We start from the raw sequence: 23,389 nt of genomic DNA, 5'->3' as shown, positions 1-23,389 counted from the left end.
AGCTGTGTTACATTAAGTCAGTCATTTGGGGTAGTGCAGGATTTGAAAGGCTGTTCCAGCTCCTGCCTTCCCTATGATATTATAAGATAAGTACAGTAGTTTGGGGGAGCTCGTTTTCCTAGTTCTCAAGCTGGTTAGCCTCAGGTTAAATCTCTGTACTCTCTGGTGGATATTCCATCTTAATACAATATTCTATGAACTCTAATTTCTATGAGTCTCTCTAGAGTATTTTAAGGCATGACTAATTATAATTTGTAAAGCAGAAAACTGTCTTTATGAGTCATTCTTTAAGATCACTCAACACATGAAAACACTATTTTTACATTTAGTTTCTGGTTATCTTGGAAGCTACTAATGGTATTAATCATTTAAACCCCCTCTGAGCCTCAGTTTCTTCATCCTACAGAGAAGCAAAAAGACGTAAAAGCATAAATGTACTTTGATAAATATAAAACCTTTTGTGAAACATAGGATTTTATGTCAAATAGCAAAAAAGGTTATGAATTTGATTAGTGAAAATGGCTTCCTCTAGTAAGACAGCCACGTGTCATGTGTTGGTAGCCTACGGCAAACAAGTAGCTATAAGGACTATAACATGTGAGTATCGTTTCCCTGCTCCGGTTCAGAATGTAATAGTGTCTCTCTTTCCCTCTGCCACTGTCCCTATCTCTAAGCAGTATTCTACTGAGCTGAAGAAGCTGTACTGCCAAATCGCAAAGACATGCCCCATCCAGATCAAGGTGATGACCCCGCCGCCACAGGGTGCCGTCATTCGAGCTATGCCGGTCTACAAGAAGGCTGAGCACGTCACTGAGGTGGTAAAACGGTGCCCCAACCATGAGCTGAGCCGGGAATTCAATGAGGGTAAGGACCTTGTGATCTATAACTGTTCAATTAAGTTCCCTGAAGGGATTTTTGTTTGGTGCCTGCCTACAGACTTCTGTGATTAGATGGCAGCCTTTCTGGTTGACAGAGTATCCAGAAATAATGATAAGTAAATTCGTGACTTTCACAATGGTGGAACTATTTAATTTAACGTTAGAGATTACTAGATGACCTGGACTGCCTAGACTCTCTACTCCCTTGTGTGTGGTGGGGGGCGGGCTTGCAGCCTACGGTCACATGTGACTCTCCAGACCCTCCAAGTGCAACCCCCAACCAATGTAAACTTCACAGATGAAATCCATGTTCTATAAAATTTGGATTCTGTCAAAAGGCTGTACTTAAGGATCCAGATAGCTACATGTGGCCCTAAGACTGAAGGGTCCAAAAGACTGGGAGTGAGGGAGGCAGGTGTCTTGGGGCTGCCTTTAAGCTCTGAATTATGAATCAGCCATATCCCAATTTCTGGGTCTCTGATCCAACAACTTTGTAGAAGGGGGTCACTGTTTCCAGGTGGTCCCTTAAATCTGTTATAATGGTTCCATGAAAGGAGACTAACTAGAAAATACTCAAAAGTGGAAAGTAGGAATATGAGACAGCAGAGGGCTGGGGAATTAAGATACTTTATAGAAAAAAATGCTAAAAATATAGGGACTAGTAAATAAAATGCCTAAGTGTAGAGAATATGATAGAAAATTACTGAAGGAAGAAACAGAATGGATGAAAATTTTAAAGTAGAAAACAAAGTCAAAATCTTCTTAACCCAGTTATTTTTACATGCTAATTTCTAGTCCCTGTCTACGTGACCCCATCATCCGTAGCTCTCTATCTTGCTTATGACTTAACAATACACCATAAAGAACATCCTATATAGACAGGCTTTGGAATCAGTGTACATTGACTGCCTGTGTTCCATCACAATGATATACTATTTTTAAACTGTTTTCTCATTTTTGAACTAATAATTGTATTTTTGTCTTTTTTTTTTTTTTTTGAGACAGAGTCTCACTATGCCACCCTCGGTAGAATGTCATGGCATCACAGCTCACAGCAACCTCAAACTCCTGGGCTCAGGTGATTCTCTTGCCTCAGCCTCCCACGTAGCTGGGACTACAAGTACCTGCCACAACGCCTGGCTATTTTTTGTTGCAGTTGTCATAGTTGTTTAGGAGTTTAAGACCAGCCTGCCCTAGGCTGGTTTGAACTTGCCAACCTTGTGCATGTGACCGGTGCCATAAACCACCGTGCTACGGGCACCAAGCCTGTTTGCTTTTAGTCTGAGCATACTTGTAATAGATGATGCTGCAGAGAATATCATGACAAATTTAGCTTTTTACTTTTATTGAATATTTTGGAATGTACATGGCCTAAGTTTAAGAACAGCTTTGAGTCCCAATTCTTAGAGCATCTTATTTTTATTTATTTATTTAGTTTTTTGTGAACTCCACTAAGTATCACAATTCTGTAAGGCTTTACCTAAGTTCTTTTTGAAACCTACTTCCCTTTTCTTATCCTCAACCTGAAACTTGTTCAGCAAAGTAAAGCCAGCAGATTTCTTATTTTTATGACCAAAGCAAGATTTGAAAATGGAGAAGGAGAATAGAATAAGCAAAGTGAAAGTCATATCATTGTGATCTTCTGCTTCTCATTTAATATCTTTGTTGGTCAAACTTTTAGGCAACATGTTAACAGTCAAACTGATTTTTTTTTTTTTTTGCAGCTTTTGGCCGGGGCTGGGTTTGAACCCACCACCTCCGGCATTTGGGGCTGGCGCCCTACTCCTTTGAGCCACAGGTGCCGCCCCTGATTTTTTTTTTTTTTTAATTAACTTGCTCTTTTTCCTTTAATTTTTCATGGAAGTTATCAAAATGCTCTCCATGAATGAGTCAGAGATGTAGTTACAGGGTTCTATCACGGCTCATTTTATTAATCTTAAACTGCAAAGCACAGGACTAGTCTCTTAAGTACAGTGGACCTGAGCATTCCAGGCCTTTCAGTTGCTGTAAAGGTTGGGACTTCTTCATGTACTAGATACCTAGGAACAGGATATGTCCCTTTATTCAAGGGTGCATGTATTTGCTATAACACGTAGACCATTTCTTTGGCCACCAATGCCCTGCGTGTGAAGTTTCATTTTGTTTCTTTTATTTTGAAGGTAAGGAACTATGTTGGTTTTTTTCTTTTCTACTCTGCAGGACAGATTGCTCCTCCTAGTCATTTGATTCGCGTAGAAGGGAACAGCCATGCCCAGTACGTAGAAGACCCTATCACAGGAAGACAGAGTGTGCTGGTGCCTTATGAGCCACCCCAGGTAAAAATAAATAAATAAATCATATATATAAATGTGTGTGTGTGTATATATATATATATATGCACACAATGTATGTGGTATACAATATGTAGCCTGGGAAGACTTGAGAGGGCATTGGTTGCAGCAACAGGAAGTGTTTCTAGCATCTATCAGTGTCTTATTCCCTTGTCATCAAATATGTAACCTTTTTAATATTTATTGTCTCCCATGCTCCACATGCTATTCCTTTAAAGCTCCTAACTATGGCTGGGCATGGTGGCTCACGCCTGTAATCCTGCACTCTTGGGAGGCTGAGGTGGGTAAATCTCCTGGGCTTAGGAGTTTATGACCAGCCTGAGCAAGAGTAAGATCCAGTCTCTACTAAAAAAAAAAAAAAAAAAATTAGCCGGGTGTTGTGGGCGCCTATAGTCCCAGCTACTTTGGAGGCTGAGGTAGGAGGATTGCCTGAGTCCAAGAGTTTGAGGTTGCTGTGAGCCATGACACCACAGCGCTCTACCCATGGTGACAAAGTGAGACTCTGCCTCAAAAAAAAAAATAAATAAATAAAATAAAATAAATATTTTTTAAAAGATCCTAAATGTGCACTGAATTAACATGCTAACCTGGCTCTGTGCCCATGTTCCCATCTGAACGGCACGTAAGAATTGGGCTTGTACTTGGCCTCATTTTATCCACCTGGCAGTGGCACTGGGGATGGCAAAGCAGCACTGACAGGTGTGAGTGTTCTACCCTGGTCAGCCGGTGAGAGAGCCTGAGAGGAATCATTTGAAGTTGGAGGGGACAGATGGCAGATGTGTAAACCTGCCATGTAAATCGGAGTCTGTGGCGGTGCAGAAGCCAGGTTCTCTGGTTTGCTGTGTTACCGTGCGAGTCTTTGGCATGTGATTTTCCGGATCTGTGCTTCAGTTGCCTTACCTATTAAAATGTCTTACCTTTGGACTCGACCATTTAATTCTAAGAACATGTTGGGTTCTGCAGTGTTATTAATGGAAGTGTATATCCCTTTTGAGTGATACTCCTGTATGTGGGATAGTGCCTTTGCTATGGATGATGTGGATCACCTTGCAAATGAGCAGGATTAAAGCTCAGTGACCCCCTGTCCTACCCAACAAAGTTTCCAGTGTTGAAAACATTAGTTTTAAGCTTCCCAGGAAGCAAGGCAAAGAGAAATCTATAGTGAGTTTGAAAGTTTACCTCCTTAGAAGGAAGCGTATCACTTCACAAGTGGAATTCTTTAAGCAGAGGGAAGAGCTGAAAAGGAAGTGAATCAGTTCAAGCCATTTTTAATGCAATTTTTTTCCCCTGTGTTTAGGTTGGCACTGAATTCACCACAGTCTTGTACAATTTCATGTGTAACAGCAGTTGTGTTGGAGGGATGAACCGCCGTCCAATTTTAATCATTGTTACTCTGGAAACCAGAGAGTAAGTGGCATATGTGGAACTGTCATTCTTTAAAACATCATGGGCAAAGAGAGGGCAGAGCGAAATTGTGTCTTGCTTTACCATTAACTTTGCTTGTATAGCAGAGAGCCACCCTTGATTTTGTCCTTTGTCCTTAAATCCCTGCTGCAAACACTTACATAAAAGATCTAAGAAAGTGGAGACAGAAGAGGGTGGGTAAAAGTAAAGAAGAACAAAAGAGCCGGGGACGTGTGCAAGTCATTTTATACCTGGATCCTTGACATTTGGCTGGAATTGTTTCTGATTAGACCGTGTTTGTTTTCACGTGGCCCCCAAGGCATTTGACAGTTGCTTGGAGGAAGTCTGGGCTGTCTAAGGGGATTTTATCCTGACACCTCCACTGCTAAACTCAAGTTTCCTTCAAAATATGTAGCTAAATACAACTGTTCAGCTAATGGCTTGGAAGTTCTTTGCAGAACAAATGGAATGGTGTTTACAAATATTGCTTGTGACCTGTAAGCACTTCTGTGCTCTGCCAAGTACTTTTAGGTGTATCCTCAAAGCAGCCACGGCTGAGCTGGTGGTGGTGGTGGTGGTGCCTGGGTGATAGTCAATATTGGAGGTGGAAATGGGAGAACTCCAGGAGACCTTTAAAATTCTTTGAATTTAACCTTTCATTCCTCTTTATTCTAATTTCTAGTGGGCAAGTCCTGGGCCGTCGTTGTTTTGAGGCCCGGATCTGTGCTTGCCCGGGAAGAGACAGGAAGGCAGACGAAGACAGCATCAGAAAGCAGCAAGTTTCGGACAGCACAAAGAACGGTGATGGTACGAAGCGCCGTAAGTAGCTGTAGTGGCCAAATGGGGTAGGGTTGCGTCCCTTCCACGTGTTGGGGGAAGCAGGTGACACTGGAGAATCTGCTTGCTAAGACCCATGAGCTTTAGCAGGAAGTATGACGGGAGGTCCTGGAGCCCATGGGATTAGGTACAGCATTGACATGGATTCCAGGCATGTAATACCTCCTTTCAGAAGCAAATAATCACTGTGAGATTTCTTAGTGCAGCAGTCCTCAAAATGTGACTTCCACATAGAAACCGGGCGGAAATGCAACTTCTCAGGCCCCAGATTTGGTGTATCAGAAGCTTAGTATGTGGGACACAGTAGTCTGTAAGCCCTTCACGTGATTCCTGCTCAAAATGAAAACTGGTATCTTAGCTTGTTGATATCAATTTGTGTTTCATTATTAAGCATGACAGCTGAAAATAGCATCTGCTCATCTTATGACTCTGAGAACAGCAAGATTGAGGATGCATTCATCAAACACGGTCTGCAGACTGTGCAGATCCCGGTTTCATGGAGTTTTGACTTTACCTGGACAACCTTCTTGGGATGTCAGCAACATCATTGATTGTTTTCAAACTTGTATTTTTAACCAGTGAAAGCTTTTTAGAAATGAAATGTTTCAAGGAACCTACAATGCAAAATAAAGCAGAGCTGCTCCATATGAAGAGAGTGCCATTTAGGGGGTCTGTAGCTCTGCGTTGAGCCTTCAGCCACTCCTCGCTGATAAGTTTCACCCGCACCAGGCCCAGGGTTCCACTTAACAAGTGTGACAACCACTAACTCACCTATACTTCTTGTGGCAAAATTTAATTCTAAAAGATATTTTGCATAAGCTTGATATCACTGCAACAGTGGTTTAAAGTCGATCACATGATGATCTACTTTATGGAAAAGGGTTTAATCATTGGTTACTGTTCATAAGAAATGAAAATTATATTACACTTTAAGGGAGAACTCATCCCCATTAGCTTTAACCTTTCAGTGGGATATGCTTTTGCAGTGAGGCTCTTTCTCTCTCTTCCTCAAAAATTCTTACCCTAAAAATTTTGGAGGTGGGTAGATTGCCTAAGCTCACATGTTGGAGATCAGCCTGAGCCAGAGCAAGACTTCATCTCAAAAAATAGCCAGGTGTTGTGGTGGGTGGCTGTATTCCCAGCTACTCAGAAGGCTGAGGCAAGAAAATTGCTTGAGCCCAAGAATTTGAGGTTGCTGTGAGCTGTGAAACCACAGCACTCTACTGAGGGTGACAAAATGAGACTCTGTCTCAAAAAAAAAAAAAAATTATGCATTTACACACATACATTTATATCTGTTCAAATTTTACTCTTGAGTCTGCCTGGTAGTGTAATTCCTAAACTCATTTCCTAAACACACTAGTTACCTACAAATTAATGATTTTCAGTTAGACAGATAACCAGCATTTTAGTAGAAGGATCATCTCCATAGCTATATCCTGAATGTAGTTTCTAATTTGAGAAACCTTAGGCATTTATCACTCATTAATTCACTAATTTTACCATTGGCAGGGCAACTTCTAAATCTTACATTAATTCCTTGGAAGAAGAATGATCTGGAAAAGAAAATGGAAAACAATTTCTCTCTTTTTTCATGGCTGTTCACAGACACACGACAGTGAGATGTAGGGTTTCTTGCAGAATTACTTAAGCCAAAGGCCATTTCCCAGCATCCTAAATGTCTTTCTTTCCTTTATACTTTTCCATCTTCCCCTACCTCTTTATTGCTAAGATTACACCCAATAGGAAATCCGTAGTCATGCGTGAAATGCATGCTTAGACTGGAATCTCTAATCTTAAAGGTGTGGCTGCTGATTCTGTTGAAAATGTATTAGTAAATCTTACTGATATTCAATTATTGAACACTGAGATAATTCAGTATGTTTAATATGTATAATTTCTTCATAAATGTTCCTAGAATGAAACTTGTGTTTTTTCTCTACTAGCTTTTCGTCAGAACACGCATGGTATCCAGATGACATCCATCAAGAAGCGGAGATCCCCAGATGATGAACTGTTATACTTACCAGTGAGTCTGTCTGGGTGTTCATGATCGCTGCATTTTAACCTTCTTTAAATGATCTTTTGCTGTATGCTCATCTCCCAGTTATCTGTGGCAACACGAAACGAGATGCTGTCATTGAGGCTACTGCAATAAAATGTCATAGACTAACTGTCTTATAAACCACAGAAATTTATTTTGTCATGGATTTAGAAGCTTGAAGTCCGAGATTAAAGGGCCAGCCTGCTTAGGTTCTGGTGGGGGACCGTCTTCTAACTTGCCAACTGCCTTCTTTTCCTCTAGCAGGAAGGACTACAGATGACTCTAACATCTTTTTAAAATAAGGCCACTAATCCCTTTCATGAAAACTCTACCATCGTGACTTACATCACCTCTCAAAGGCCCCGCTTCCTATTTCCATCATGGTGGGGATTAGAATTTCAACATATGAATTTTGGAGGGGCACAGATGTTCAGTCCATATGGTTTGGAAGAGGGGGTTGGTGTTTATATAACAGAGACAATATATGTTTTAAAAATTTAGGAAATTGGGCAGCGCCTGTGGCTCAGTGAGTAGGGCGCCAGCCCCATATGCCGAGGGTGGCGGGTTCAAACCCAGCCCCGGCCAAACTGCAACAAAAAAATAGCCAGGCGTTGTGGCGGGCGCCTGTAGTCCCAGCTGCTCGGGAGGCTGAGGCAAGAGAATCGCATAAGCCCAAGAGTTAGAGGTTGCTGTGAGCCGTGTGACGCCACGGCACTCTACCGAGGGCAGTACAGTGAGACTCTGTCTCTACAAAAATAATAAAAGAAAAAAATTTAGGAAATTATCTTTTCTCACCCCAGTTCTGGAATATATTGATAGCATGAGCTTCTATACTTATGTACCTACCCAGTTGAAGCCACCCTCCTAAAGAATTATTTCTACCCAAATATATAAATTTAACTTTGACTTCATTATTTGAGAATGTTAATATTATCCTAGGCAGCATGGCCATGCCAATTTAGCCTAAAATTTTATCAGAAATAGTTCACAAAGTTGATAATACAGCAATTACAGAGTTGACTGTGATTTAATGTTAGGAAGCGCTATACAGAGAGCCAAGCCAGGCAGAATCCTGTTGACGTGAGGCCCTGGAGCCAGTGGGATTAGGTACAGCATAGAAATGGACTTCAGGCATGTCACATAGCCTTATAAAAGCAAATAATCACTGTGAGATTTCTTAGTACGGCAGTCCTGACAATGTGGCTTCCACACAGAAACAGTAGAAATGCAACTTCTCAGGCCCCAGATTGGCTGTATTAGGAACTTTGTATGTGGGGCACAGTAGTCTGTGGGCTGCACTGTGATGGATTCAACCAACCACTGATCAAAAATCCTTGGGAAAAAAATGAAAAGTAACAATACAAGATGTTATTTTAAAGACCAGTACAATGATAAATAATATAATAATAATACAAATAAAATACAATACCTATAGCATCTGTGTAGCATTTACATTGTATTAGGTGTAAGTAATCTAGAGGTGATTTAAAGTATACGGAGGATGCACCTGCATTATATGCAAATGTGACACCATGTTATATAAGGGACTTGAGCACTTGAGAATTTTAATATGTTGGGGGTGTGGCAGGGAGGGTTCCTGGAAACAGTCCTGTGCAGATACCAAGGGAAGACTGTGGATGTGAATGCCTAGGAGGCTTGGCCCAGTTATTATGTAAGAACCTCATTATTTTCTACAAGCTGTATTAGCCCTCTTGAAGTCACTAATGAGGTCACTTTATTAGACTATAGTTATAGTTAATTAAATTCTTATTGCCTTAGGTCTTTGCTCTCTAGAGTATTCAGTGAGGTTTTAGTGACCAGTATAGCCCTTCATGCCACCTGACATGAAATGACATGTCATGACAACATCATGACAATGTCATGAAATGACATGAGAGGCAGGCAAACAGGACTAGGAGATCTGACTGTGAGCTGCCTCCCTGAGCTTGAACTAAAGCAAACCAACAGGTTTGGGTGTGACCTACCTTCCTCCCCACCTCCTCTGGGCCCTGACCCTTAGGGAAATAGATTGCCAGTAGACCAATTAGACGGAGAGTTAGCTGAGATTCTCAGTGTCTTGTTTCTCAGGATACAGATGGAAACTGGACTTGTGACCTTTAAGTAAATCATTACCCCAATATAATAGATATTCTTAAAGACTTAATATATTTTCAGCCAAAGAGATAGAAACTTCTTAAAAAGCCATTTTTGTAAATTTCAGTTTGTACTAACGAAGAAGGTACCCTATCATGATTTAATCTTAAGTTTGGTGAAGAATTAGCCAAACTAAAGTTTGGAAGTGTGTATATGCGTGTGTGGGGAAACTCTGTTATGTAGGCACGTATTTAGTCAGTGTCTGTTGAGTGGCAAATATGCTACACCCTGCGCAGTTAGAGATCAGTAGGACACAAGTCTTATTTCCAAAGAGCTCGCCTTCTGCTGAAGACACAAATGGTTATAATGACATAAAATGAATGCTTCCTAGAGGCGGACAGAGCCGTGGAAGCACAGAGGAAGGGCGGAAGGTACAGACTTAAAGAGGCAGGTCAGGAAGACCTTCTCAGAGAAGGCACCCAAGGAGTTAACCCAACAAAAGCTAGAGAACATTTTCCATTTCTTAATTCTTACAAATTCTGCCCTTCATTTTCAGGGCAAGAAGAGGCAGGTAGAGTGCCTACGGTGCAACATTTAGCCAGGCACGACTCTCAGGGCCACCCGTGTGCCCTAAGTGTTTATGTTGCCCCGGATACCCTAGTTTTGGCCTTGTTCATATTTCCCAAAGCTATTCAGAGGCCCTCTTAAAGACAGAAATACAGTTTATTCCAGCTGAAAATTTTTACCAGCTATAGCTATGGCTAATTCTCATTCTTTATGGTAGTAATGTTTCATAAAAGCACTGTGAAACCGTTAGTCAATATGGAACCTTTGCTCCTAAGAGAAATACAGAATTAGGTTCCTTTGAACTCCAGTCACGACATTCCATCAACAGATAACATTGTTTTATGGGTTTCAATATACCTTATTTAATATATACTGATACTGTTGACTTACTGACATTAAACTCGTGGCCAATAGCACAGGAGCTCATGCCCAGATGAAGCTAATCTGTGTTTTCTCCATAAAACATAGCATGGCCTTCCTGCACTTAGGAACACTAGATGGAACTTCAGCACTACCCCCGGGGGTCATTTTAAATCACAAAATTACCCACAGAAAGGCAAAAAACTGTGCACAATATGGCACTAAAGAGACCATGAAGCTGCCCAGGTGTGTACCAGGGGAGCTGAAACAAGGAAGCAGAGTGTCTCCTCCTCCAGCCTCAGCTGGGAACTTGCACAGATGACTCAAGCATTCGCCCTTCCGCTTGTGTCTGCAGATGACCACTAAACCATCAGGCTATTGGTTTCCTTATTACAAAGAAATGTGGAAAGCAGTTGAATTTGCAAGCACAGAATCCATGAATTAGAGGATTGCATATACTTCTAACAGTTCTGCAGCTCTTTAATTTTCTCTCTTTCTTTCTGCTCACTTATGAAGGTGAGGGGCCGTGAGACCTATGATATGCTGCTGAAGATCAAAGAGTCCCTGGAACTCATGCAGTACCTCCCTCAGCACACAATTGAAACGTACAGGCAGCAGCAGCAGCAGCAGCACCAGCACTTACTTCAGAAACAGTGAGTGCCTCTCGTCTCAGTGTGTCATTTTAGGAAGCATGGTCAAGGGTGATTGCTGATTTGGGCAGTGATGATGTGGACAGAGGCATACACTAGATTGAGATGAGTTGGTGTGGCTGTCATTTTTCAGTTTCATTATTTTTATGTATCTTATAAACTTCCCTTAGGAGTTCCTCTTGTGTTCTGAAATTGAATTCAAACCTTTTCTGGTGCGTTACAAAGAAACTCACACATATTTAGTTCTCTTTTTCTCTGATCCATCCATATCTATCTAAAAGACTTTTGAGCACACGTTCTGTTCAAGTAGTAATGTGTATATTTAAAAACAAATCTTTGCCTATTCCAATGGATTGTCTTTTAGATCTTCTGGAATGCACACAATCCACTTTTGGGAATACCGCTGTACACAAGGGATAGCAAATAGATTTTGCGGCAAAGTGACTTTGGTGACCTAATGCATGCTTGCAGAAAATATCTGGGTATGGAGGGACAGGTAGTATCATCTTGCTGTATTTTAACATCCTTGCTTAGATTGTCTTCTAGTAACACATTGTTACATAAACTGAGCCAGATTTTGCAAGCGTATTACCATATACCTATGATCTATTTATATGTTAAGTTTTACCTTGACTATTGGCTCGCTAATGATGTTGTTTTATGACTAATAAGAACAGAATGGTGCTGATGAAAGGATGAGAGGCTGGCCAATCAGAACTCTGTTTATATTTACCTTTCTGTGGTTAGAAATGATCACTTGTTAGCTTAATTAAGATATTATATGTGTGCTAGAAGCATTTCCAGAGCCTCTGTAGATATATGTAAAACACATACATTTTGAGCCCGTTTCAGTAATTCAAACATTCGGCAAAAATTTTTTTGCTGAGGCAAAGATTATCTTTTACAACAAAAAGGCAAATAAGCAGTAAATAATAGATCTTTTTTGATGTGTTATGAGCTATTATAGAGAGTTAGCTATGGAAAATGTAATAAGGAAAGCTGGTTGTCCTTTTTTTAATTAATTTATTTTTTATTGAGTCCTCTTTTAATGAATACAAAGTGCAGTTGAGGATGCTGGCATGCCTCCTTCTTGCCAGGAGAGGCATTGTCTGAGCACTTATTGGCTATAGGGTGGGGTGGGCAGCAGAGAGGGAGAAAAGAAGCATGCTCTCTCTTCAAAAGATGTTAACCTACTTGAGCTAAGAACCTTTTTAGCTAGACATGATCTCATCATTTACCTGTTAGCATGAAAATTTTGCAAACTATGATTATATATTTTTTTTTTCCAGTTGATAGAAAAATCTGACCATCTAGCACAGGATTGCCAACTTCTTTTTTCTGAAAAGCACCCATAGTAAATATTTTAGGCTTTCTGGTCCAGATGGTCTCTTGTAACAACTCAGCTCTACAGTTGCAGCACAAAAACAGCAATAGATAATGCATTAAGGAATCAGAGTGGCTGTTATAATAAAACTTTATTTATTGACCCGGAATTTGGAATTCCTATAATTTTCAGATGCCATGACATATTATTGTTCTTTTGATCCCCTCTGCCTCTATTTAAAAATAAAACAATCATTCCTACTTATAGGCCAAATCTGGCCCACTCCCTGTAGTTTGCCAGTCCCTCTAGTACATACATGACTAGCTTTTCTTTCATTGCTTTTTGAGGCTCATATTTTGTTTGCAGTGTGCTTGTAATGTATACTCGTAGATAGAAAGCTATTAAAATGTTTTAGGAAATTCTGAAATTATTTTTAAAGTGACATTTAAGTATATGATAAACATGACATCAGCCTTTAACAGAGATCTCTTTCACCTAAGAAAGGGAGGCATCTACCCATCCAAATATAAAGTTTCATTAACGACGCTACCCCATTGTCATAGAAGGCTGGAATAGTTGAATTGATTCAAACAATACATTGTTAGTGAAGATTTGCCATATGAAAGGGTCAAGGATAGAGATGAAAAAGATGAGACCCACTGCCTTCCCATACTTTACGATTTAGTGGTTGCTTCTTAACCAAAAACACCCTTTGAGTTTTAAGAAATCATTAGAAATTTATTCTTAGCTTTGTATAAGTTAATAGGGCAAGTTTAAATAGCTTCATTAGGTCAAATAAGAAAAAGAACAGATAGTGTCATGTTATATGACTTGACAAGCCAGGAGATTGACATTTAGTAACTCAGAGACATACGCTGTTTGTATTTATTTACAGGGTAAACATAGCTCTATCTGTGCACGTGGTGAATACCCAGCACTTATTGTCTGGCTGGCTTGTGTTTCTCTAAAGGAAAAATAAATTTATTATCCATATTTCATAAAACAATCTATTTTACTAAGAAAGAAAATATATCTTAATATTGTGTTATTTTAGAAAGTCTAAAATATTTTAGGAACATATTTTCACATTTTTCCATGTCTGGCCACAGATAAATAATGAGGAATTAGCAGTTTCATAAGTTCCCTGGCGTGTTCATTTAAATGTATCATATGCATGTTTTTGAGTGTATCTCACAACTGTGCTAACTTGTGCGTGGAAATCTAACAGACTGCAAAATTAAATCTTTGCAAAATATAGACATTTGGTCTAATTATGGCTTTGTAATATTATATATACCCGGGTCTCCAATGATTGATATGCATCTAATATAAATTCTCCAGTTGCTGTATGCTTCAGCTGAGCTTTTTTTTTTTCAGCTCTAATTTTCATGCAAATCTCCAAGAAAGAGCATAAATTCACTAGACAAAAAGAAACGGAAATCTAATTTCTTGGCAATCATTTGAAAAGAATAAATCGGCTTAGAAATTGCCTGTAATAGCCTGTGATTTTCTTTCCCAAAAACATAGTACCAATTTTCTGCTGGTAAGGAATCAATTTTTTACCTTTCTTTACAGTGCAGAGAAAATTAGAGGGAAGGGACTACACCTTCTACAAGGTGGCTGTCAAGTATTCTGTTTAATTACTTCTCTTAGTTTCCCACTCTGTGCTTTCTTTCTGCTTGCTGTTCATTTGTGCATGGTTTCTTCTTTTTAAAAAGTTACTTTCCAGTTGCCTTCATGATCATAGGGTTAATGGATGAAGGATTTTACAGAATTCCTGTGACTCAAATTGCTACAGATACGAGTAGGCTTAATACTCTTTTACTTTACCTGCCTACATTGATATAAATATAGGGAGGTATGTTTGTAGGAGCCAGAATCAAATGTGGAGACAAATTGGGCAGGGGTCAGACTCCTTTCCTTCCTAATGTCAAGGGGCATTAACTCTTCAGGTAATTTTGCAGAAGTCACTTACGACCTATGTTTTTATTCTTTTGACCTCTGTGCTTCAGACCAGTACTATTTTTTTCTTTTCTTTTTCTTTTTTTCCCCTTCCATCCTGATCTAAGGCCAATATCACTTTCTTACAATTTAGTTCAGTCTAATTCCTGCTTTCCTCTGAACAATTATATTTAATCCCCTGCAAGATAAATTTGATTTAAGTTTTAAAACAAATATGCGACCTCCCAAGGAGCCCTGAGTGTTTGCTTCTCTGTTATGATCACTTGAAGATTATGGCTTCACATAAATATCAGTCAGGGGATATTGGAACAGAGCAGGGTCTTCAAGACCACAGTTCCAGCCCCTCAACCCCAGCTCAGGGAACTGAGGCCTGATGAAACCACACCTGTGATTTTATAACCAGTTCATAATAAAGCTAAGACTAGCATCAGATTTAGAGCACTCAGCTCTTTGCAATGATTTGGTCTGCTTCATTAATTATGCAAGTTGTAATTCTACAACTAAAGCAGCTATTCCCATTTCTCTGTCTCTGTTTTCAGTTAGTTGGTATTTATTCTTGCTATTTGAGTTTAAAATCCTATCTCTGTAAGCTCATTTGGGTATGGTTATCCTCAAGAATATTGACATTTTTGCCCCTCAGATCGATGTATCTGAAGGAGAAGCAAGGAATAATTCAGGCTTACCAATGTACAAGACAGCAGAGGATACAAACTCCCAGACTGATGGACGCTCTCAGCAACATATTTATATTTATAATTTTGACAAAATTTATAACTTCATAAGTTAGAAAAGATAAATATTGGCTATTTCACATGATTCAACTTATAGTTATTATTGAACTTTATAAGATTTTACTGTTTATAATGTTACCTTTGAACTTTATAGTTGTGTTATAAAGTTTTCAGGGTAGATACTTATTAGTAATGAATTAGAAATAAAGAAAAGAAAACTTAAATAAACTTAGCTAGATTTAAGTCAGTTTTCTAAGTTCTTATATTTCACTGCAGAACTAGGCTCAATTGTAGGTCTCAAAGTCCGAACCCGTGTGGTCCAAATACTTTCACCGTGGGTAGAAAACTGGTTTGATTTCTGTGTGTTGTCTCTCATTCCGGTCTGTACGTCCAGAGAAGACCCAAACTTTAATTATTCAAACAACAACTCACAATTTTATTTGTTCCATTGGCAATAAATTGACTCCCTACTAATTTGTATTCTGGCACATTCTATTTGGATGATACCAATTCTTTCTGATAGGATGATTTACTGAATCCTAGCACTAACCAAGCAAAACAGCTTTGTTCCTTTGGAAGTGGTTACCAAACGTGATTCAAAAATCCAGCCTGTGAAATGATTCCCAAACCGTTCACGGACTTGCATAACTTCTAGCAAAATACAAAACCATTTGTTCCTGACATCCTTGTGGCATAATTGGTTAATTATGCAAAAGCTGCTTTCATGAGTTTGATATATACATTTATAGGCCAAGTTTGTGACCGAAAGGATTAAGATATTTATCCATCTTAATCTCGGCACTTACAAAATGCTCATTAATAGTTATTTACAAATGTGTGATGACATAGCCCCCATACTGATAACATCATATTTCTTCATACTTCATAATTAGCTAGACAAAAAAAGTAATGAGCCATAATAATTGGGCAGATGACATTTTACAAAAGATTAAAGTTTGTCCTTGTTTCTACATTCCCTTTTTCAATTAATGGAGTCCAGGAAATCATACGCTTAGCACTGTGTTAAGCATCTTGACCCCTCTGGTCTCAGCAGTCCTTAACTAAATCACCTGCTGGAACTTGTTAAAAATATATATTCTTGGGTCCCAGCCTGGTGTCAGAAGGGATCCAGGAAAATGCAATTTTTATAAGCGCCACAGTTGATTCTGATGTATACTCCTGGTTCTTTATAAAAACTCTTGAGGAAAAGAAGTCTCTGAGTAATTTTAAAGAAGGAAGAAAAGGAAGGAATGAAAGATTTTTAGGCGTTCTGTTCTGTCTACGCTATGATCATGAAGGTATATGGGATGCGTTTCTGTATTCAATTGATTTCAATATGTGAAGTCCTGAGCCTTCATCTTTTCTTTTCTCTGGTTCCTCTCTGCAGTCTCCTTTCAGCCTGCTTCAGGAATGAGCTTGTGGAGCCCCGGAGAGAAACTCCAAAACAGTCTGACGTCTTCTTTAGACATTCCAACCCCCCAAACCGATCAGTGTACCCGTAGATCCCCATCTCTGTATTTTAAGCCTGTGTGTTTGTTGTGTTTCCATGTGTGTATGTGTGTGTGGGGGGGTGTATGTATGCGTGTGTGTATCCAGCCCTTATGAACAGGACTTGAAGACACTTTGGCTCAGAGACCCAACTGCTCAAAGGCACACAGCCACTAGTGAGAAAATCTTTCGAAGGGACTCAAAACTTTACAAGAAAGGACGTTTGCTACAGATTTTGTATCCGTAGATCAGGAAACACTGTGTTTGTCTGTGAGCTTTCTGTTGTTTCCTGGGAGGGAGGAGGTCAGGTGGGGAAAGGGGCATTAAGATGTTTATTAGAACCCTTTTCTGTTTTCTTCTGTTGTGTTTCTAAAACTCATAAAGAAGCTTTTGAGCAGGTCTCAAACTTAAGATGTCTTTTTAAGAAAAGGAGAAAAAAGTTGTTACTGTCTGTACATAAGTAAATCATAGGTGACAGACTCAGTCTGGCCCTTTGAATGCTGGTCATACAATAATATTGCAAATATTAAGCGGAGGTGTCAAGCATACTGCTGGGCAGAGAGGTGATAATTAACACCAATTTGGGGGAGTGAGGTAGTCTTCTCTTCTTTTTGAAGACTTGAATAATTAGGTAGAAAGTTCATTAATGCCGTGTCAGATCCTATCTTTTCCACCATGTTTCAGCTCTGATATGATGTGGTTTTCCTTGCATATGAAACCCTGGAGATCTATTACCAAAACTGTTGTTTAGACCCCAGGGCAGGTAAACGTATCTTGTGGTTTTAATAGGAAGGTAAAACCACCCTAGCAATACTGCCCTAGGTGGTTGTTGTTTACATGAAGTTCAAAGCGCTGTCACCTAAAATATGATTAATTTGTTTAATGAGAGCTCCTGGTCCTCAGTCCTACCTACCATAAAACCAGCCAGGTGACTGACACTGTTCAAATGCACTTATTCAGGAGACCTATGTTTTGATTAAGTCGGATCCAAACAGACACATGTGAAAATCAACACTTCTGGCCTAGAAATTAAAGGTAGATGACTCGAAGAGTTAGAAGAATCTCCATTTCCTTTTAAAAGCATATTTTAACGTAATAGCATACAGACCTTAAAAATCTGCCTTGTCCTCCATCTCCCCACACCGAATCACCAGTGCTGTATTTTCTATGTCACCATGACAATGATTTCTTGTTATTTGAGGCTGTTGCTTTATGGATGTGTGATTTTAATTTTAAATAAACTTTTGCATCTTGGTTTATCTTGCAGTTTTTTTGTTTCTGTCTCTCTTACTTTCCCCCACCCCTAAATACTAGACTATTCTTACGTTTGAAGTGCCATGTGTAGATCTAAAAGAACAAGAGTAACAGGACAGCCACTTCAGTTCTCCATTTCTTCTGTCGGTATTTGGTATTTTTATTTAAGATACTCTGTATCAAGATCATCAGTCCTAAAAATTAACCTAAAAACTAAAATAACTTAAAAAATAAATTTAAAAAACCTTAAAAATAACTTAAAAAAAATATGTTAACTCTATGATGAGTATTTAATTTGGGGATCCGGGCATGGTCGAATCACTTGTTGACATCTCTGAACAAGCTTTAAATTGTATCTTAATTTGCCAAATTTACTAAAGTGATTTTAAATCAAATCCACATTTTTAAAATAACTTGGTTTCTGTGAAGGATACATTAGAAAATACTTATCCAGAAATCCACAGTGGAACCTGTTGTCTCAATTTTTTTAATAATAATATATTCTGAGCTTTGAATAGTTGCTCTTAAAAGCTAAATAAGAAGTTTTTCAAAATAATCGAGTAGCTTAGATAAAGATTTAAATAGTATGTGCAAAGTATTTTCAATTAGACTAATAGCTTTGATTCACTCTTAAAGGATGGGTGAGTATGTTTAGCTTTTTGAAATTTGCTTTTACTTTTGGAAAGTTTTTATTTTCTTTCAGTCTATATTTCTGTAAGTTTTTGATATGTTTATAGTGACTTATATGGAAATTCACATATTTGAAGTGATAGGAAATATTTTAAAAATTATAATCGAACCATCTAGAGCACAAATGCTGCCGTGTCCTTAGAAGCAGGAGAGAAAGGTCATTGCAGACAGACCTGGATACAATTCAGAGGAGATGCATCTTCTTTTCTGACGTCTCACTTCTTCCCTTTTTTGACCTTTGTCATTCCGGAGGTATTTTGCTATTAATGTCTCTTCCTCCTCTCAAATTCTGCACTCTACAAATGGTTCAGTGAACTAGATTGAGCTGAGGTACCACCAAATTCCACTGAATGGTTGCTTTTTAATCAGCAATGGAAGAATTAAGCCAAAAGGGGGACTATGGTAGAATTCCAAGAACCTCTTGGAAGGTGGCTAGACACCTTGTGTCTTCTTAGGAGTTTTGCTATTCCCCCACATACATAGATAGTCACCACCGTGGGAATCAGAAAACCTGATTTTAGTCCTGGATGACCTACTTCTAGCACTGAAATTTGAATTTTTATTCTTAGCAATGTGTCCAGAAGGATATATTGTTATAGTTAAGAACTGAGATTTGGCTTCACGAGGCTTTTTCTCCTCAAACATAGAAATACGTGATGCATGCCTTTTTTTTTTTTTTAATCTGTTACATTAAATTCTTAGAAAAATCTAATAAGCCTTTAGAGAAAGTGACCTCAGATATACACCTTATTGTTTTTCCTACAGAGAGCTATGTTTTCCCCTTTACGTTTTTGTGGGTTTGGTGGGGGCAGGGAAGAAAACCCGAACAGTGTGGGTCTCAGTGATCTTTTGAATCTTTTTTCTTTCTCTCCAGTTTTGCCAGAAATCTCTGGGACTTTTCAATCATTTTATTTTTAATGACATTATATTTTTTATTTTTTAATTTTTAATTTTTTGTTATTTATTTATTTTCAGTTTTTGGCTGGGGCTGGGTTTGAACCCACCACCTCCAGCATATGCTCTACTCCCTTGAGCCACAGGTGCCACCCGACATTATATTTTTCTTTTTCTTTTTTTTTTTTTTTTTTTTTTTTGCAGTTTCTGGCCTGGGTTTGAACCCACCACCTCCGGCATATGGGACTGGCGCCCTACCCCTTTGAGCCATAGGCGCCGCCCGACATTATATTTTTAATGGAAAAAATTATGTTTGTTTTTTTAAGGTCTTTAAATTGGCTATGAATTTACTTACCCTTGCTCCCTTTTCTACAGTGTGTAAAGAATACTTCTGTTTCAGTCCTTGTGAACTTAATAACAAACAGACTATCCCGATTTCCCACCTTGTAGCTTTAAAACTGACTTCTGTGTTAAAGGGGATACATTTAGAACCTTACATTTTCAGTTTCTATCCTGTTCAACTGTTCACCTGAGTTTCTGGGTATGTTCAGTTTAGATTCCTTGACACTTCTGTTCACTTCTTTCTATTATTATTATTATTATTATTATCATTATTATTATTTTTCTTGAGACAGAGTCTTAAGCTGTTGCCCTGGGTAGAGTGCCATGGTGTCACAGCTCACAGCAACCTCCAACTCTTGGGTTCAAGCAATCCTCTTGCCTCAGCTTTTCTATTTTAGTAGAGATGGGATCTTGCTTTTGCTCAGGCTAGTCTCAAACTCGTGAGCTCAAGCAATCTACCCGCGTCGGCCTCCCAGAGTGCTAAGATTACAGGAGTGAGCCACCACACCCAGCCCTATTCATTCTTAAATTGGCAATTTTCAGCCATGTGACCAAACACCACAGCATTAAACATTTGGGGCTGAGGGGAACAGTGAAAAGAACCAATGTGTCTTGAACACCTACGAATCACTGGATAATGTCCAGGGTTAAAGCACGGTCTCTTTTTATCTTCCTAGCAACTCTTCTGCTGTGTGCCTGCACTACCAACTAAGCAAATGGGACTTAAGAAACTTTCGTACATTCACCATCACTTAATTATGCCCTGTCAGATCCAGAAGCTGACATAGATATTTTGGTTGACTCCACAACCCATATTCCTCCTTTATTCATCCATAGTTTCTTGCCTACCTTCTTCAAATTAAGTGGCTTGTATTAAATAATAATAAATGAAGGAATAAAAATAGTCTCCCCCCCAAAAAAAAATCAACCGCAAAGGAAAGGGAGAATGTTATAACAGGAATTGAAAGAGGTGGTTTTTTATAACTGAATGTCCAGGGACAGTGCAAAGCTTTGAAATGTATTTTTATTTTCCTAATAGGAAAACATTTCCTATTAATGTTTTAAGCAATTCTTCCCATTAGTTAGTGCTGTATATTTGCCTGGTTTGAAGGAGAGACAGCGAGAGGTCTCTTTATGTTGCAGAGACCAATATGCCTCTGGGCTGTTGGCCACCTTGCACTGTGTGCACTTTGTAGTGGGCCAAGATAGTTGCCTCAGGGGCAGCTGGCAGAGCGTCTCTCTGCTGCCTTGCCCTGTGCTTTCCAACCTGTTGATAGCAGCTTATGGGTGATCATCAGTACTAATATATCCAGATGTGCTGACTCTTGTGTAAGCCCCCTCCACCATGATGGAGTAGATTTGGAAGCACCTAATAATAACTAGAATAACTCCATTCACTGTATCCGGCTTTATCTTGCCTCCCTTTTTTTTTTTTTTTCTTTTTTTACCACTTCACCCATTTCATCTTCCTTTAAAGCACCACTGTCATCTCTCTGGGGCTGTGCTGCAGAATGAAATGAAAAAGAAAAAATAATGAATAAAAAAAATAAAAAAACTCTTTGACTAGGTGCCAGGATAACTGGTTCCGCTTTTAATTCATGCATTCATGACCTTGGGCACATTTTTTCCTTAGAATTTTATATTTACCCTTCTTTATAATAGGAATGATAATGTTTTGCCCATCCCGACCCTGCCGTGACAGGTTCCATAGAGATGGTGTGATAATTATTCGGAAAATTATATAAAGGGAAAACATGGTAGCCTGGGAGAATTTATTATATAAATGCTAGTTTATACAATGTAGATGTGTAATTATGAGTATTCGAAAAGGGCTGAAGAGAAAAGTCATTGCCCTACTATCTTAAAGGCAGGGATCGTAAACTGCAGTGGAATTGTTGATTGTGTATTAATTGCCATGCAAATTTATCGAGCGCACCTACAGCATACTGTTTGAATTCCTGTGCTGTGGCTCTCAGTGACATAGAATAGAGTCTTCCCTATTTTCAGAGTCCAGAGTGCTAACCATTACACAATGGAAGAGTCTCCCCTATTTTCAAATAAGGGGAATCTCCATAGCTGGCCAGCTCCTACATTGACCACCTCTGTATGTTGACCTAATTTTTAAACACCAGACCTGCTCCACATGTATGTATCAGTATAGTAAGCCTGGTTCCTTATTTTCACCACCTCCTTATGTTGACCAGTTTGTTACAGTCCCATAGGTGGTCAACTTACAGAAATTCTACCCTAGTTATAGAGAATGCAAAGACTAACACTATTACTGTATCACTCAAGTGCTAGAGCGATTTTCTATTATTTTTCCAAGTATTTTTATGTTGTGTGTGCTTGATACTTGGTTTCATTACAGAACCTTCAAAATTTGAATCACATATATTATCATATATTGCATATATATGCAAATAAAACTCAAAACATTTCCATCGCCTCTAATATAAATATGGCTGCAGGAGGGAAAAGGCAGGCAGACAAAATAACACATTTTGTCTGAAGATTCTTAAAGGGAAACTTTACCCACCACAAAATAGAAACATCTTTAAAGCTCCATCACCATTCTATGGTTAAAACAATCACTGTGTAAAGGCTACACAATCTGTAAAGTTCTTTCTCATCTTCTCTTTTTCAGTTCCCATCATAGCCCTATAAGGTAGGATGGACTATCATCCCCACGGTATCCAGTGCTCTGTGAACATCTCAAACACAGGAGCTGTTTCTTGTTGCTTTTCCTACCTCTAATATCTAATTCACATGACTATGGAAGTGGTTTATATAGTTTTCTTGTGCAAAAACAAAACCAGGGCTATTAAAGGACCTATAGCTTCCTTTGATATATAGAAGGAATTAAGTCCTGATTTTTCTGACACTCATTATAGTAGTCATTTCTGACTACATCATTAGTTCTGTATTTAAAGAAAATGTCAGGAATAGCAGTTGAGTTAAGAATATGACCTATAATATATAATATGACAAACTAATCCTAGTAAATTTTCAAATTGAAGGTTAAACTGATCGCAAAACTCTGGTTGTCGTTCTGTTTTTCCATTTCTCCCAGAAGACTTGGGGAAAGTCAGTAGAACTGATACTTGGGCTTCTGGGTCCTCCTGTATAGAAAGGAGGTTAGCATTCCAGTGGTTTCTCTCAAAGCACATGAACATTTGTACAGAGAAAGCATGTCTCCAAGTAGTCGCCTCTGCATAACAGAGGACGGGCTGCCAGATGCCCTGTTTGATAGGCTGTGTGGTTATTCCTGCATGTCCCAAATGGCCTATGAAGCCACAAGTGGAATTCTCAGCTGTGCTTAGAGGTTAGCATTAGCCTCTGTTTGGGTCTTTACTCAGTTCTTTTCCTTAACTTTTTTTTTTAATTATAGCACTTTATTTTTTTTATCATTTACTTTTGGAACACACATTTTGGTTCTATAATTTGCTTTCCTACATGCTGAGTCAAAGTTGTAAGTGTGCCCTTCACCTAGATAGTATGCAGTGTACCCAGGAGGTGGGAGTTCACCCCTCCCGTCCATCC

The 23,389-nt window shown here is 38.9% G+C and overlaps 1 protein-coding gene across 8 annotated transcripts in view; it reads left to right on the top strand.

Annotated features, from left to right (window-relative positions):
• The window catches only part of TP63 (tumor protein p63), a 262,946-nt gene that overhangs the window by 227,893 nt on the left and 11,664 nt on the right, over positions 1 to 23,389 (top strand). For 4 of the 8 annotated variants that reach the window (XM_053565542.1, XM_053565540.1, XM_053565543.1 and 1 more), the window contains 6 exons: positions 678 to 864; positions 3,078 to 3,193; positions 4,506 to 4,615; positions 5,295 to 5,431; positions 7,396 to 7,478; positions 11,031 to 11,167. In XM_053565542.1, coding sequence (XP_053421517.1) covers positions 678 to 864; positions 3,078 to 3,193; positions 4,506 to 4,615; positions 5,295 to 5,431; positions 7,396 to 7,478; positions 11,031 to 11,167 — 770 coding nt within the window. Of the gene's footprint in view, positions 1 to 677; positions 865 to 3,077; positions 3,194 to 4,505; positions 4,616 to 5,294; positions 5,432 to 7,395; positions 7,479 to 11,030; positions 11,168 to 16,568; positions 17,936 to 23,389 lie in introns of those variants that run through there. The other 4 variants (XM_053565545.1, XM_053565548.1, XM_053565541.1 and 1 more) reach the window with 2 other exon arrangements.

The sequence above is a fragment of the Nycticebus coucang genome, chromosome 16 (genome assembly GCF_027406575.1).
Source record: "Nycticebus coucang isolate mNycCou1 chromosome 16, mNycCou1.pri, whole genome shotgun sequence".
NCBI lineage: Eukaryota > Metazoa > Chordata > Mammalia > Primates > Lorisidae > Nycticebus > Nycticebus coucang.
The sequence above is the reverse complement of the archived record's forward strand: the minus strand, read 5'-3'. Positions and strand labels throughout refer to the sequence as shown.